Source organism: Pelecanus crispus, chromosome 16 (assembly GCF_030463565.1).
Source record: "Pelecanus crispus isolate bPelCri1 chromosome 16, bPelCri1.pri, whole genome shotgun sequence".
NCBI lineage: Eukaryota > Metazoa > Chordata > Aves > Pelecaniformes > Pelecanidae > Pelecanus > Pelecanus crispus.
The window spans coordinates 4,219,132-4,235,258 of NC_134658.1; the positions used below are offsets into that span (position 1 = coordinate 4,219,132).

Below are 16,127 nucleotides of genomic sequence, written 5' to 3' on the forward strand. Positions count from 1 at the left end.
GAGGCCACCCTGCCCTCCAGGACGGCACCGCAGGGCTTGGGGACAACGAGCTCACCCCCAGGGACACCCCTGCCCAGGGCTGACCCCAACGTGCACACCCAGAGCCCTTCCCAAGTGCAGTTCTGAATTTTAATTTGCATTAGCCCCCTTTTCCTTATTTATTGCTAAAATGTAATTACCGCATCCTTCACAAACCTTAAAGATGAAAGAGTCCTGACAAGTCAATTAGATTTTTTCCTTTTTCCCTTGATCTCCATTAAGTTAAGACTCAAGTGTTACCGGAAGTGTTTAATATCACAACAGATTAAACCGAAGGCTGCTTTGTAATAAGTAAATCACTGAAGACAATGCAGAAGCTTTCTTCTCCGGAAGGCTTTTCCTACAATAGCGCCTCATTTTCCAGCTGGAAAACGCACTGAATGAGTTTCTTCTTCCTCCAACACACCTTTTCCAGTAATGGAAAACTTCCATCAGAAGCGTCGCAAGACGTTGTGGGCATCCAGGTTGGCTGGCAGGTCTTGCCCGGTCCAAGATCTCACCGTGCTGGTATTAGGAGGAAACCCACAGCAAAGCTCTGCAAGCACAAGGCAACGGAGTCTCCTCGGCATGGTGACGGGTGAACACGGCTCCTCTGTGCCATGAAGGTTTTGCGGTCCTGGAATGTAACCCTGCAAATGCGCTCCCTCGAAATACCCCTGAAAAGCGAGATACGGCCGATATGGAGGTCTGTCTTTTCTACAGGCTGCCTGGTGGGTACCTGCATCGGGGCTCCCCACATCACAGCTCCCGGAGCAGAGCCAGCGAAAGAAACCCAGAGGCCATCACAAATTCGGAACATTTATTTATGCAACTGATTTTCTTAAAAGGAAAGAAAGCCAAAAAAAAAAAAAAAAAAAAAAAAAAAGAAAATTAAAAAAAATTAAAAAACCAGTTTCACAACAGCTGGACGTGCGTGGTACAATCCACATGGGCCATGTCCCTCCTTCGCCACCCTCCCTCGGTCCCACCACACCGTCCCCCTCCACGGTGCAGCCTCCTCAGGGTACCAGGCCCTTTGGCAGCAGCTCTTGGATGCCGCCAGTTTTCGGGGTCACTTTTTCTGCATATAGACAAAATCGTTCCAATTGGGTGTTTTTCTTGGGTTTTCATTTTTTTCCTTTTTTTTTTGTTGTTGTTGTTTTGTTTTTATTAAAAAGAAAAAAAGCACCACTCCAACCTGTAATACCAATAAACATTATCCATCTTAAGAACAGTATTTATATTTTTATATATATATTTCTATATATATTTCTATGTACAGGATGTCCTTGCCTCATGTCATATGAGCATCTCAGTAGGAGTTGGAGATCAGCTGGTTTTTACAGCACTTTGATTTCAAAGTCTGCCCTTCAGAAGAGATGCCCTAAAAACCAAGAGACATCCAGCAAGGAGATATCAAAAAAAAAAAAAAAATTCTCGCTTTTAAAACATATATACAACTCCTCCAGTCTCTGTTGTTTTATTAGGACTAATTGGGGTTTCAATTTTCTGGGATTTTTTTCTTTTTTTTTTTCTTTCTGGCAACACTTTACCTGCGAAGCACTGGGGAATGCTCCCTCCCGGCCCAGAGGGAGGATGCAGGCGGCCCGGGCAGCTCTGGGATGAAGCAGCATCATCCCTCCAGCCCCCAGGCCCGGGGCTGAACGGTGCCACCAACATCCCAGCCCCAGGAATTTCAGAGGTTCAGCTCAGCCGTTTTCATACAAACCCAAACGATTCCTGCACCCTGGGACCTCTCTGCACCCACTGCACAGCGCCTTCCCCATGGCATCCCGGGACAGCATGGACACATCTACGGAGAGATGGGGACTGGGAAAAGGGCACTAATTTATTCCAAGTCAAGGCTTGCGATGCGAGTACTGGTGTTCCCAGGTACTGGTGTTCCCAGGTACTGGTGTTAACTGGACTGTTCTACAGGCTCTGGGGGGGTAAAAGGACTATTTGGTCACGAGACAGCATGGGCACACAGCAGGGTTAGACAGCAGGGACAGAAAGGAGGGGAATAATGTTGTATAGCCCTTGGAATAAGTTACTGTCAGGCCATGTGAATTATTGGGCAAGCATGTGGGAATGCCGAGTGTCTGGGCAAAACCCTCCGATGCTGCTGAAATCCTCATCGCCACCCCCGGGCGTTTGCAAGGCAGCGGGTGGGACATCCTCCCAGGTGGAGAGAGGGCAAAACAAATATCTTGTTGCTCTCCTCCACCCTTGGAAGGTGGATGGAAATATCTCCCGGGTTTGCTCAGCCAGGGTGCAGCCGTTTTGGCCCTGTGGCCCTCGAGCTGCAGGTCGGTCCGGCCAAAAGGCAGGAGAGAAAACCCTGACCACAGCTTGATTACACCCAGGCTCTTCCTCCTAAGCAAAAACCCCTGTAGTTATCACAATATCAGACAGAAAAAGTGACATCTCGCACCCGACCAGAGCGGGATGAAGCCAAAAAGTATCAGGCACCTCCAGTCACTGTTCCCATACACTTGTCCCCAAGTGGCACTGGGGACATGGCGACCTCCCCATGCCCGGCCCCGAAGCACTGCCATGGCTCAGAGCTTCAGCACAGCTCACCCCACGCCGACGCCACCACCAAAACCGACCACCATGCTTTGCCAACCCCAGCAAAAGCCAAGCAGCATTGATGGGCAACTGCCGGGCAACTGCCTGGGGGAGGCATCCAGGATGGACCCAGATTTTGAGAATTTTGTTTCTGGGCACCAAAGGTATCTCCTGTGCAGCGATTCACAAGGGAAGGGTTAAAAACGGACCCATGGGCTGGTGCCCTTGGGTCAGCCCAGGAGGAATTAACTGCTACAGAGAAGACGGTGTGGAGATACAGGGCAACCATCGCTTGAAAAGCTTTGCAAAGGCGCCAGGAGGGGTCCGGGTTGGTCCCTGCAGAGGGACGTTGTGTACCCAGTGCCCTCCACGTCCCACCACCATCCCACATCCCCGCTCTGTCCAGGGCTGGATACACAAAGGGTCGCAACTCACAGAACTAAAAAAAGCAAAGATCAAATTCATGGTGCGAACGGGCAGAAACTCAAGAGCTCCTCTCAGGGTCTTCGCTCCAGCTCAAGGCGTGTCCCCACCAAGGGCAAAACCTGCCAGCAGCCCTCTGGGCTCCTCGGAAGATTCGCTTTGACTCCACGCACAATTAAAAATCAACGTCTCTTCTCCAAATATCCATCCTTCCCTGCTGGGAAACACCCTCGGCTCCTTCTGTCCACCTCCTCCCCTCCCTGGCCTCCTCTCCAGCTGATTTAGAGATGCCCAGGCAGCGCCGCGGGGCCGCATCCTGCGCACGCCGACCCCACGACTGCGACTCAAAGCAACGCCGGGACAGGACGAGTCATGGCATCCGACCCGCAGCCGCTCGGACGTGCTCGGGGTGGGAAGAAGATGGAGAGCAGAGGATGAAGATGGGGAGCGGCCGACACATCCCCACGTCCTTTCGCTTTTCTTGATCTGATGGGTTTTCTCGTCGGGTCCTTTGCTGTTTCCCCTCCTCACCTTCAGCACTAACGCAACGTCCGAGTGCGAAACGCACGGTTGGCACGACCCCTGCGCAAGCCCTTGCCGCCGCTCTCCTGGCGAGGTGCTATCTGGTCTCCAGGGACTCCAGATATTCCAGTGCTATGTCGTAGCAGAAATGATACTGCTCCTGTTCAGAGAGAGAAAAGAGGGTGTTATGATCCTCAGTAAACTATTTCCCAAAGCTATCCCTTTTTAAGGCAAAATACGTTTCAGTAGCCCTAAGGAAAAGCGCGTGAGGGGCTCTTTGAGATGAACACATGCGTCACCCCTCGCTGGGGGCTGCGTCCCTCTCCTGTCCCCTGTGACAGCCCTGCTGAACCAACAGCCAGGAGAAACCCCGCTTTCGGCAAACGACACCCATTGCTGGGGAAGGGGATGAGCCATTCCCCGGATCCAAACACACCGCAGACACCGAATTTCCTGCATTTCAGTGGCAAGCGGCTTCTTCACCTCCCCCAAAGGATGGACGAAGGACGGACAAAGGACTGCGACGTCCCCTTACCATGTAAATGTGGTTGATTCACTAAATAGGGTACAAACCAGGCAGCACCAGTGCGGGGCTCTCCCGACCAGCCTCACCCATGGAACCACCCCCCCACCACCAGTGATTGACATCTGTCAATCAAATGGTGGTAGAGCCATGGGAATGATGGGGTCTGAGGTCAGAGGTGTCCCAAATGTTAGGTTAATGGTTGGACTGGATGATCTTAAAGGTCTTTTCCAACCTAAACGATCCTATGATTCTATGACATAAAACCATGGGCATGAAATCAAGGGAGTGTTTTTGAGTTCAGCGGAGGCTGCAAATGGAGAGCATGCCCAGGCGAGTGCACCCGTTGCTGCACCCGTTGTCCGGAGGCGCCCTGCCCCAGCTGCCAGGACATTTCTCATCATAAATTCTCCTGCTGCAGATAAAAAAATGCCATTTTCCATCCCTGGCAGGGATTTGGTCTGGGTGTTTGCTTTGCATGGGGGGAGAGGCATGAAGGGAAGTCCCAGGAGCTTTCACTTCCAAAAATCCAAGTTTTCCAAGGGAAACGCCAAACAAATGAGCGTTTTGGCACTCAGGTCAACGTCTGACCCGCCTGTGATGGCCAGGCAGGAGCCAAGGGGTGTGAGTGGGAAAGCTCCTCTCCAAGCCCGCAGCAAGACCGGGCTCACTCTCCCATCCCTTCCCTTTCCCGAAACGGCTACGGACGGTGTCAGCACCTTCCCACCCTTTGCTCCCCGCCCAGCTGGCTCCCCAGCTGCGCCAAGGAAAAGTCCAGCACGGCTGGCTGCTGGTTTTATAGCAAAAAATCACTGAAATTGGGCTTGCAAAGGCAGCTTGTCCATCCTTGTCCTCCTTTACGTGACTTGTTCTTGTGCTCTCCTGTCCTTGTACAACTCACAGCACAGAAAACTACGGGGGAGCTCGGACCTTGGACGTGCCCATGCCCATGAAATGTTCTTCCTTCAAGCATCCAACAAGCAAAACCAGCCAGAGTGGGGGGAAAAAAAAAAAAAAAAAAAAATTAGGTTTCTGATGCTGCTGTAAGCACTGGGACATTGTGGAATGGAATCACACCAAGTGTGACAGCAGAGAGGGAAAGGGAAGAGCTCATCTCCCAAAATCCTCATCGGCAGCTTGAGCACCAGCACGAAAATCCTGTTATCCCCCGCATGGGTGGGCGGCTGCTCGGGGACCCCAGGTGGGAGCCGGCAGCAGGGGAGAAGGGCTTCAAAGTGAGGAGGCTGCGACAGCTTAGATTAAAAGCACGTAATGCTTTTTGGATTAAGAAAAGGGATTGTTTCCATTTATCGTCATATAAAAATAAACCCCACAGGCAAACAGAGGGGGAAGATGCACGGGCAGCGGGAAACTGCTACGCGCCGGCTGCTCTCCGCTGGGCTGCAGCTCTTTACACCGGGCGAGGATCCGGCCTCCCAGTGACTCCGGTAGATTGGGATTCCCAGAATAGACGGTTCAGGTTCATTTGAGGCTGGAGGACGCTCGTGTCCTGATGTGAAATGTGGCCTTTTTTTAATACCTTTGCAATTTAACCCAATGGGTCTGGTGGCTTCATGCTTGTCACATCATCTTTTCATTATCTGCATCCCTCCCTCGGCTCCCCGTCCCCTCCCTCACCTTCTCCTCCACTTCAATTCCTAATGCAAATCACATCCCCTCCTTGAAACCATTTCATTTTGCAACTTAGGGATTTTATAATCTGAACAGGGTAAACATTTCCAGCTGACTTGCTTTTAAAACATCACTAGGCACCTGGATTCCTCCACGGGGACGGACACGCGCCTGCTCCATCCTCTGTCCTGTTATCGAGGGCCTGAAATAGGGCACGGGCTTTTCACCCTGACCTGCTGCCACCTCCAGCCTCCCCATCATGAAAGGTGGCTCCATCGCTGCCCCCAGCAGCTTGTCCACCCATTAATTTCACTGAAAACAGAGTTCCCTTTTATATTTCCAACAGGAACTTGTCTGACTCCACCTTGGAGCTGCTCCCGGCGCCGCAAACCCTCTGAAGAACTGCAATTACATCCCGTGAATTAATGTGAACCTGCCTTATTACTCCTGGGAAGGATTTCCGACAAGCCCAACGCTGACGCCAAGGACGTGTCAGCACGGCAAGACGAAGGCAAGCCCGAGGCTCCTTCCAAGAGCTGCCTCACCTCCCTGTCTCCCCAGCCCGCGGCACAGTGCTGGCACGCTCACCAAGACATGCTCTGCGTGAGGATGCCCGCAATACTGATCAGGATTTGGGATGGGAAAGGAGGGGTTTTGGGAGGTGAGCATCCCCCAGCACCTCTCCTCCCTGCCGGAGGGATGCACAGGAACCAGCAGCCAGGGCAGACACCGGCAGTGTCTGGTGCTTACCAAGGTCTCTACCATATTTGGCTTGTAGTTGCGGAGGGTTTTTGCAGCATAGAAAACATCTGCCATGTTGTGACACTTGATCATCTCCAGGATCATGGTGGAGGCACAGAAGGTGCCGCTCCGGCCACCTCCGTTCCTGGTGGGAGGAACACATGTGTTGGTGGTGAAAAGATGGCATCAGAGCATCTTCCTGCTCCCTCTAATTTCCCCTTTCTCTGTCCACCCCAAGAGATGTCCCAGAGCAGGGGCTCATATCCCAGAGTCCCCCCAAAACCAGGGGACCTGAACCAGTCCCACATGGTGGGTGGCAGGAGCTGTGATCCTGCCCTCTGGTCCTGACAAGAGCCACAAAAGAGCATGAAAAGACCCTTTTGGACCATCGGGGCTCGATCTTGGGCATCTGGGCTCAGTTTCCAGTCCTGTCATGGACCAATTCCTCATGTGACCTTGGGGAAGCCACTGTGTGCCTCTACCACCCTCTTCCCATCTGCAGGGTGACCCTGGGCTGGTGACCTGTTGGGTAGCGCTGGCTGGAGGCACCGTCCCACGTTTCACCCAGCGCACAGCTCGCTGGGTACCTCCCCCCATCCCGGGCTGAAACCATCCCACACCACCACGTCTGATCCCTGGCAGCAAAGAGGACCAGGGAGAGGAAAGGAGAACATGACGCCAGTGTTTCATAAAGCATGTTCTCAAATTATCCTTCGGCTAATGAAGATGGACGAGGCTGTAATTAATTTTTGATTAAAGGCTCGCCTGCTGTCTCTACCAATCTGCGAACATGCTAGGTCCCATCCGAGGAGGGCACGCACGGGTGTTTGTGCGAGCCCAACGCAGCTGGGAGGAGGGGGATGGAGAGCATGTCCACCTCGATGAGAAGCAGGCAGCGGGAGATGCACAGCTCCTGTTGCGTCCCTTTGGAGCCTCTTACATGCACGGGACATGGTGACAGGGCTGGGACCTCTGCCAAGGCAGGGGACCGGCATGAACAGCAGGGTTGCTGCTAGCAGGTGTCACTCCCGCCGAGCATCCATCTCACAGAGGAGGTTTGACATGGCGACCACAAAGCGCCTCACCCAAAACTCATGTTCGGGGAGAGACAGCACCATCTGGGGACAAAGTCACCCTGGTGAGGCCTTTTTAGAGGATTTCCAGGCAGAATTGTGGACCCATGAGCTGGTGGCATCTCCCCCCATGCCAGAGCCCGCTCCTCTCCAGCTGACACTCACAGGCAGTGCACCACGGTCCTGCCATCGCCGCTCTCCTTCTGCCACCTCTCCACTTGGGCCAGGAGGTGCAAGAAGGACTTCTTGGAGTCCGGGGTGTCTCGGTACGCCGACCACCGCAGGTACTGGAAATGCCGGACCATCAGGTGTCCCTCCTGCAACTAGAAAAGCAAACCTCATCAGCTTGAACCCGTGGGCTGCCCTCATTTGCCTCTGCTGGAGGTGTGATGGAGGGCAAGAGGGGTTTGCCATACATTAATAGTGGCAGAAGAGAGAAAAACCCTTTCCTGGTGCTTTCAGATGGATGGTTCATCCCTCTCCACAGCTCACACTGGTCCCACCACCCCATCCCACCCAGGGAGGGGAAGCTCCGTTGACATGGCTTATCCTAACTCACAGCATCTCGGACTGTCTGTATATCTCACAAAACCTGTTACCAGACCCCTGAGCCTCCCCAAGGCTTCTCCATCGCGTCCTTGTCTTGCATGCAGAAGATCCCAGGGGAAGCATTTTGTTGTGTTCACTGTAAACCAGGAAGCTGATGAGAAGCTGCCACCCACGGAGGCGGGGAGCAGTGGAAGTGCGCCTTAAGATGCTGGTAATCTGGTTAGTTTTGAAACCTAATCTGGTTAGCAGGCTCCAGGAGGAAGATTACATCCACGAAGCTAAATGAGGCCAGGCTTCAGCCAGGCAGACGTGGGGCTCTTGCTCAGAAGTACGCGGGGCACCAGGAGCACCCGATGGGACGAAGCCATGGGTCACGCGCTCCAGCTGCCTCTCGGGCCTCGGTGGCGCACACGTGGGGAGCGCGCATCAGAGGAGAAAGCGGGGATCAGATGCAGATGGGGGATCCCCTGCTCTGGAGGGATCCATCCACCTGATTTCAGATGCCTGATGCACAGGGTGAGCACCAGACCTCTCCAACCAGCGGGACTGGGTGTTCCTGCAGCTCTGCAGAGACCCCCCCAGCCTGGGAGGTGGGTGTCAGGGACATTCAGTGCCCACTCCAACCAGCAGACCCCAAACACACAGGGGCTTTTCTGAACCTTTTCGGGAGCTCCATGTGGGTTGGCAATGTGGCTGGGACGAGCTGACCTCCCCAGGCTCGAGCTTTTGCTTCCAGCTGGAAGCCAGGAAGGCAGAGGGAGAAGGTGAAACAAATGAGTGGAGTTAAAACAGGAGAAAACTCCTCTGACAGCCCAGGAAGGAAAGCTTTGGGATCTGTTTTGAAGCTCAGGTGAAAGCTCTGTCTGGCTCTGGAGGACTTGTGACACCCCACAATGCCCAGCTCCCCTCCAGCCGGCAAGGCTTGGCAAGAAGCGGCTCCATGCATTTACCAGCACTCCTCCAGCAATCTGCTCCCTGGGGAAATCTCTTCTTAGATCCAGAGATTTCAATCATGCTGCATTTTAATTCAGCATTCTACTACCTGAGAGCAAAGCGCATTCAGTGAAGGATTTTGTGCTGACACCCAGGAAATGCCAGATGCTCCCACGGGGAGCACGAACCAAAACCCTCTTTGTGTTAAGAGTCCAGATAATCAGGATTTATCTCTTCCGACCCAGCTCCCACACTGAAGTACCCTTCCCAGCTGGGCTGTCAGCCAAGCTGCATGCTCCTTTCCAAGCTCCCTAATTTCCATCTGCCCGATGACCTCCACTGGGGCACTGGCCTCAGCCTCTTGGCAACCCTCGGGAGACTTAAAGACCTCAGGGATGCCACTTGTTCACGGACGGCTTTTGTAGTTAAATCGGCTTTTTTTTTTTCCACGTGCAGTTCTGCATCCACAGGGCTGTTCGTCGCAGTCCCTGTCCCTTCCCAATTTGACCACATTTCTCTTCATTTAAAGGCAAGCTGAACCAGCTGAGTGCCAATGCAACAAGGACAACAGGCGAAAACCTCTGCAGATCTTCTCACCCTGCAGGAAAAGGGCTCTGCTGGTCCCAGGGGAGCCGCCATGCCCATGCAGGGAGTCTCCATCCTGTGAGAGACGCATGGCAGGGCAGAGATGGACCTCCAGGCAGGATGAGAAAGGTTTTCCTCTAGAGTTATCTGAAATCTTGCAAGGAGCTGTGAACTCCAGAAGGGTTGGATGGAGCCAACAGCGCTTGGACAGGCTCCACTCTGACAGGACAGGAGCTGGGCCTGCATCCTCTGGAGGAGCTGGATTAGGCTGAAGAAGACACCAGCATCTACAGCACCATTCCATTACTTTATACAGAGAATCACCTGGCTGGGCAACGCCAAGCTCTAGGACTACGTGGCCTCACTAGATGCATCATCTTTCTGCTCTCCGAAGGAGATCTTCACCCATATAAAGAAGCTCTTAGTGGTGCCCCAGCCCTTCCCCAAAGCAGCAGGTAACAAAAGCAATCCATCCCCTGCACATGAGCTCACCCAACCCGGCCTTCTGCACTGGGAGGTGCCTGGGGAGCACCTGGGCACACATGCAGACACGCAGGAAGCCCCCCCCGACCTCCCTTCGCTGGCATGGAGCCAGAGGAGAGACCCTCACCCGTGTGATGTTCTGGACTCGGAAGAGACGGGACACAATGTCCTCATCCGCCGCTCCGGAAACATACTCCACCTCCATCGGGCCGTACTGCTGGAGCCCCGGCTCAGGCCAGTACTGCAAACAGGGCTGTGGAGAGAAGAGGCACAGCTCACCGTGACCAGGGACACGCACTGGGACCTGGGGAAAGGGCATCATGCATCACCGGCAACGCCGAGTGGAATAGAGTGGTGCTGGACACCCAGAGGGGCTGCTGGCACGGGGGGGAGCCCCAGGATGGGACGCTGGACCCACGGCACGTTGCTGGGTGGCCTCAGCTTGTTGAGGGATCAACACTGAAGGGTCAGGTCCACCCCCTTGGCACCCACGTAGCCCTCTCCCCACTGCACAAACACAACAGCTGATGCTGCCGGCGATGGGCTTTGCCGGTCCGGAAGAAAGCAGGATGGTCCCTGCCTCAGCCTCAGCAAGCACAGGCCTGATCCTGCACCATGATGGAGCAGGGCTTGGCTGCTCCAAGTCTGCTTTCAAACGCCACCAGCTTCAGAAGCAGCTCTGCCATCAATAGCAACAGCAAAATGGGATGACAGTCCCCCTCGTCCCACGGCCAAGACATCCCTCCAAGTCAAAGCGATCCCAGCTTCCAGCTCAGGTAAGGGCTGGGGAGCAACTCCTGCTCCCCACAACGTGTCCAGCACGGCACTGATGGATGGCTCGGTCCAAGGGTCACGGATATGGATGTGAATGTTTTCACACTGCGACAGCTGGGAAACCAGCACTGACACAAAATATATGATGTTTGTCACTGCACTTTAACAGGGCATTTAGCATTTCAGGCCATCTAACGGCTTGGGCCTAACTGCATGGCAAATGTGTTTGAGAAATAATTGGTTATTAATAGGGGCCATAAATCTCCAAGATCTCTAAGCCTCCTAGACTCAGAGCTATAATTTGGATATTAAAACTTGCTTCGGCAAGACATAGTTCAAGGAAGGGATATACCCTCTAAGTCACCTTTCACAGCTGCCTGCTATAAAGTTTGATTTATTACCTGTTGGTCCTAAACTGGTAAACATTTAAGATCCAGCTAAATATTGTAACACAGACATCCCTGAAGAATAGACATCCAGAGAGAGAGGCAGGGCTGAATAATGAAGAAAAATGGCAGAGTCTCCGTTGGACGGCGCCAGGGGACAGCGGCCGCTGCAGGGGACGGGGCCTGGGGGAGGACGGCACAGGAGCGGGCAGCTCCTGCGAGGCCGCAGGGCATTTCTGGACCACGGAATGAAAGAACGGGTTAAGAGAGAGAAATAAAATCAGTTTTGCTGCCTCCTTCCCTGCCACGGTCCACCGCAGCGGGGTTCAGCTGATGTTTGTGCTGCAGACGGAGGTGCTGGAAGGTCACAGTGAAGGGACACGTCAAGATGGCGGCACCGCTGCAGCGCCGCGCTCTCGAAGAGGCGCTTGGTCCCCGCTATCCAAACGCACACGAGGGTAAATGTGAATCAAGGTGAAAAAACGCACACGGGAGCGTCAGTCGCCCTCCCCGCTGCCCGGACAACACAGCCGCTCTCCTCCGCAGCCACATGTGCAGGCAAAGCTTCCACCCTCCAGGCTTCAACACCTCTCTGCACACAGAGGGAAGCCAGGCCGGTCTGTCCCACCGGAAGCAAAGCTCGCAAGGCTCGGGGCAGCCGCCTCTGCCAGCCAGGGCTCGATGCGGCAACGTGCCCAGCCCCGTCCGGGGCCGGGACCGGAGAGCCTGCCCGCGCAGGCCAGAGCCGCCCGTGGGCGCTGGCTCTGCACCGACACCCTCTGCTCGGGACTCGCAGAGGCGTGGAGAGGCAACAGCCATGACAAGAACTCACTTCTCACATTTTCAGCTGAAAACACCCTTCAGTGGTGGTGTTCAGAGCATCTCCCGAGCAGTCCATGAACGGCTGCTCCCTGCCTCGTGGGCCACAAACCACAGCTAAAGCCTTTGTCCTCATTCCTGTTTTCATACGGTCACGTTTGCATGATGGACTTCAGCAAAGCCAACACACTCGGCGCGTTACTTCTATGAGCTACAGGGAAGACAAATGCCGATTCCTACAGGAGCTAAACCAAACCTTTCTTTTACTGAAAAAACCACACAGTCCTGCAGAGAGGCTGTAATTTTAAAGGCTGATAGAACGTCATTTCCTGGTTTTGGTCCTAGAGGTTCACTGTTAAAGAAAATGAAGTGCTCTCCAGCCACTCCTCTCCCAATTTATCCTTGTGCCTGGTGTTACTCCCTCCCAGGTGCTTTTCAGCAATTTCTTCTGTCTTCCACTTCCTGTTGCCAGGAGACGGGCGCCACGCTGTGATGTCACCGTGATGCAACACAGGCGTCACCGTGACGCTGGAGAACTTCGCAGGGAGCCGGCACCACGGCCAGACATCCTGCTGACTGGCAGGACCAAGCCTGGCTGGCGGGGAAAGGGCCACCGCTGGAAGTTGCAGCCAAGCTGTGAAATAAGAAGATAAAAGGGAGTCGCCTTCACCAGAGACATCCCGAGCTCCCGACCCGGAGGAGCCAGATTGGTGGGCGGCTTCAACTTCTCCTGACCATCCAGGAGGTGACATGGGGACATCCTGGGATGCTGCCACCGGACCTCTCGCAGAAGAAAACGCCCTGCGAGGTTTGCCTGATGAGTCCTGGGTCCCCATCATACGCTATCAGTTCTGGGAGGAGATCTGCGCCAAGACCAACCCGGCTTCAGCCCGCCTGTTCCTCAAGAAGCTCTGGAAGATCGTCGGCAGCCATCGCTTCAAGTCAATCTGGTGGGGCGACGATGGAAACTGCGTCGTGATCGCAGAAAAACTCTTCAGAAAGGAAGTGCTGGGGAGGAGGGGACCCCTGAGGATCTTTGAGACCGAGTCCATGCGAGGCTTCATTCTCCAGCTTAACCTCCATGGCTTCTGCAAAATGGAAGGGGATTCTCTCCTATCTGCCTCCATCGAGGAGCTGCAAGCAGTAGCAGCAGCAGGTTCTGCTCTGGGCAAGGTACGTCGGTTCCTCCGCGCACAAAAGATTCCTTGGGATCTTCCAAGGGGAGACGTTCATGCTCAGATAAAATAAGCCTTTACAAGGCAGAAGATGGGGATGGGAACAAATGGCCTGGTTTTGTCTCAGGGGCCATTTTCAGGAATTCCCAGCGCAGGATTTCGCAGGAGCAGAAATGCTGACAAAATTGATTTTGGTTATTTCTGCTGACTTTGAATCCGTGAAACGGAAACATAGTCCCATCGTATCGTGCTGGTTTTGTGCTTGCTGTATCTGGCTGCACCAAACCTTTAAATCTTCTTGTGGTATCTGCTGAATGCTGACAAGATACACGTCAGCATCTGCATTATTCCTGACATGGCCATTCCACGCTGAGTGGTGTGGTACCACTAGTGAAAACTAGCGGTATTGGGGTCTCTCCATCAGTTTTTAAGCTTTTGAAAATCCTACACTTCTCTGCTCCCAAATGCCAGAAACACAAGGGTGGTTTTTACTTAACAAAACCATATCCTAACATTTTATTCAGCCAAAACTCAAGGCTTAAAATGCCCCGGAGAGACCTTTTTAATACCCAAGTTTGTCTTTGCTGATGCAGATGCTTAGTTATCGGATCTCTGTCTTCCTCCTCCTTGCAATGATGGCAGCTAACTGCTCTCCTTTGCATTTTGTAGCTGCTCTTCTACTACAGCCCCTTTTTTAGGAGAGATTACCCCAACCTCCTCAGGATGTGCATGCAAGGTGGCGGCGAAAGAACGAGAGCCCCAGCTGCATCCCCGCCGGGCCCCAAGGCGAAGCAAGAGCACCCGAGGAGGAGACGACGACCTGATGCTCAGCTGGCGGTAGCGGAGGAGGAGGAGGAGGAGGAGAACAACACCCAGACATCGGCAACCACCAGCTCCACACCCACCGAGCCAGGGGCTGACACAACCGCCCAGACGGGCAGTGCCGGTCCATCCCCACCAAAACGGCACTGCAGCCACAGCCCCGCTGGCACCCAGGAGGCGGCTCCTGCTCCATCCACGGCTTCGCCACGCCGTGTCACTCCCCCTGCCCCAAACAGTCCCCTCGCACCAGCCGTGGGACGCCCCGCGCTTCCATCTGGGCAGACAAATTTAGCTGCTGCGCAGGTCCCCGGGGCTGGCCTGCCTCCTTTCTGCGCTCCGTGGTTTGTGGTGGCCGTTCTGGCAGCAGCTTCTGCCCTTCCCGTGCCAGGGCCACCGCACGGCCAAGCTCCAACCCACCGCCACTGCCCAACCTGCGCCTGCGGACCAAACACCGCAGCTGAGGGCAATGGGGTTGGACCCCAGCAGGGGCTGGGCTAGAAATAGCACAGATCCTAGGTAGCAAGTAAGGCCATAGAGGTAGAAATACGTTAGTATAGGAATAAGGAATAATACATTGTTTGTTGTTCTCAATAATAAATCCTTTCAAGTTGCCTTGTCCTGTCTCTACAGTCTCACAGTCGCCGTCTCGACACCCGGGCGGGGGGTTGCCTTCAGGGACACGAAGGGTTTGGCTCCAGCCCGCGCAAGCCAAAGGCCCCAGGCACTAGCCCTGCACTCAGCAAAACCCCGCAAAAGGCCAGCCTGGGGCTAATCCAGGAGCTGCACCAGCTCCCAGGGCCACTCAAACCAAACCAATCCCTCAGAGCTCTTGGGGGGTCCATGCCCCGTCCTCCCCCAGCTCAGACCAGGGGCCAGGGCCAGCGGGGCTGCAGGGAGCGCACATGGGCTTCTCCTGCCCATCCTGCATCACCTCTGGGACAACTACGGCATTGCAGCTGGCAGAGCGGTAAATCTCTCCTACGGGAGTCACACATTGGACTCACCGGAGGAAGAACCTCTCCCATCACCATTTACTGAGGCTTCCTTTACAGAAGAGGCTTTCACCAAAGCATTTCAACGAGATGCCGCTTCATGATCCCCTTCCTTTCCACAGAACAGGGAATTTCGTGTTTTGGTGAGAGCAGACCCGTAACTCCTGCTCTACAGGACCCTCCACACTTCACAGCTGTTGACGCAAAAAAATCACAGTGCTCATGAGAAAGTACATCACGATTTCCTAGGTTCACAGTAAACATGCAGCACCACACACCACAGTCCGATCGTGGAGTTTCCCTCATTTAGGTCCCAAGGTAAGAGAGCTGAGTATGTGATTCCACCTCCCAAGTTAAGCATCTGCACGCCAGATGAAGAGGACAGCAGCCAATTCAAGTGGCAGCGGGAAGCAGCAGACAAATGTATTTCAGCTCACGCCTTGTCCCGATGACTTAGGCATAGGTATCGCTGAGTCGGTGGCTTGGGTTACGGAAATCGGAGATCTTCAGTAGCGTCTGAGAGCTCTCCAGGTCTGCACAAAGTCACTGAGAAGCCGATCAAAGTGGGAACACTCGTTCGAGCAACGTTCACAGACGGAAACACGCTTGATGACATCACAAATGTCAAAAACGCTGATCCAGAGAGGGGGACGGCGCTCCCACCAAACCAGGGGTTGAAGACTTCTGGGCTTGTAACACGGCCTCCAGCAGAGGACACCCAGATCATTCCTCACTCCGGTTTTCGAAGCCAGTGGTCTCCAAAGTGGGGTGCGCAAAACAATCCATCAGGATGTGGGAAGGAAACAGTTGAACTTCTATTTATTTTCATTTTACGCATGAGAAAATATACAGAGATGGTATATTCTCAACACTAAACGACTTCTTTACAATACATTGGAATGAGACGGGGAGCAACCATGAAAATGTCTCCTACCACATGGAGATTTGCTGCTTATCTTGCGGCAAAGGGCTTAAAAGAGCTGTTGAACTTAAAGGAGTTTTGTTTTACCAGACAACAAGTGTTGCAAACTTGCCAATGAGCAGTTGCTGTCAGTAGTATGCTACCTAGGAGATATTGTCCAAAAAATGAACACACTTAAGGTGTC

General features: G+C 53.9%; 1 protein-coding gene across 1 annotated transcript in view; it reads right to left on the reverse strand.

Annotated features, from left to right (window-relative positions):
- Positions 1-3,631: 3,631 nt before the first annotated feature.
- PTPRU (protein tyrosine phosphatase receptor type U) overlaps positions 3,632-16,127 on the reverse strand; it is a 74,514-nt gene continuing 62,018 nt past the window's right edge. Inside the window, exons 27-30 of the mRNA XM_075722195.1 lie at positions 10,181-10,306; positions 7,669-7,826; positions 6,440-6,575; positions 3,632-3,694 (exon numbers count right to left, since the gene is read on the reverse strand). Of these exons, the coding sequence (XP_075578310.1) occupies positions 3,632-3,694; positions 6,440-6,575; positions 7,669-7,826; positions 10,181-10,306 (483 nt within the window). The remainder of the gene's footprint in view (positions 3,695-6,439; positions 6,576-7,668; positions 7,827-10,180; positions 10,307-16,127) is intronic.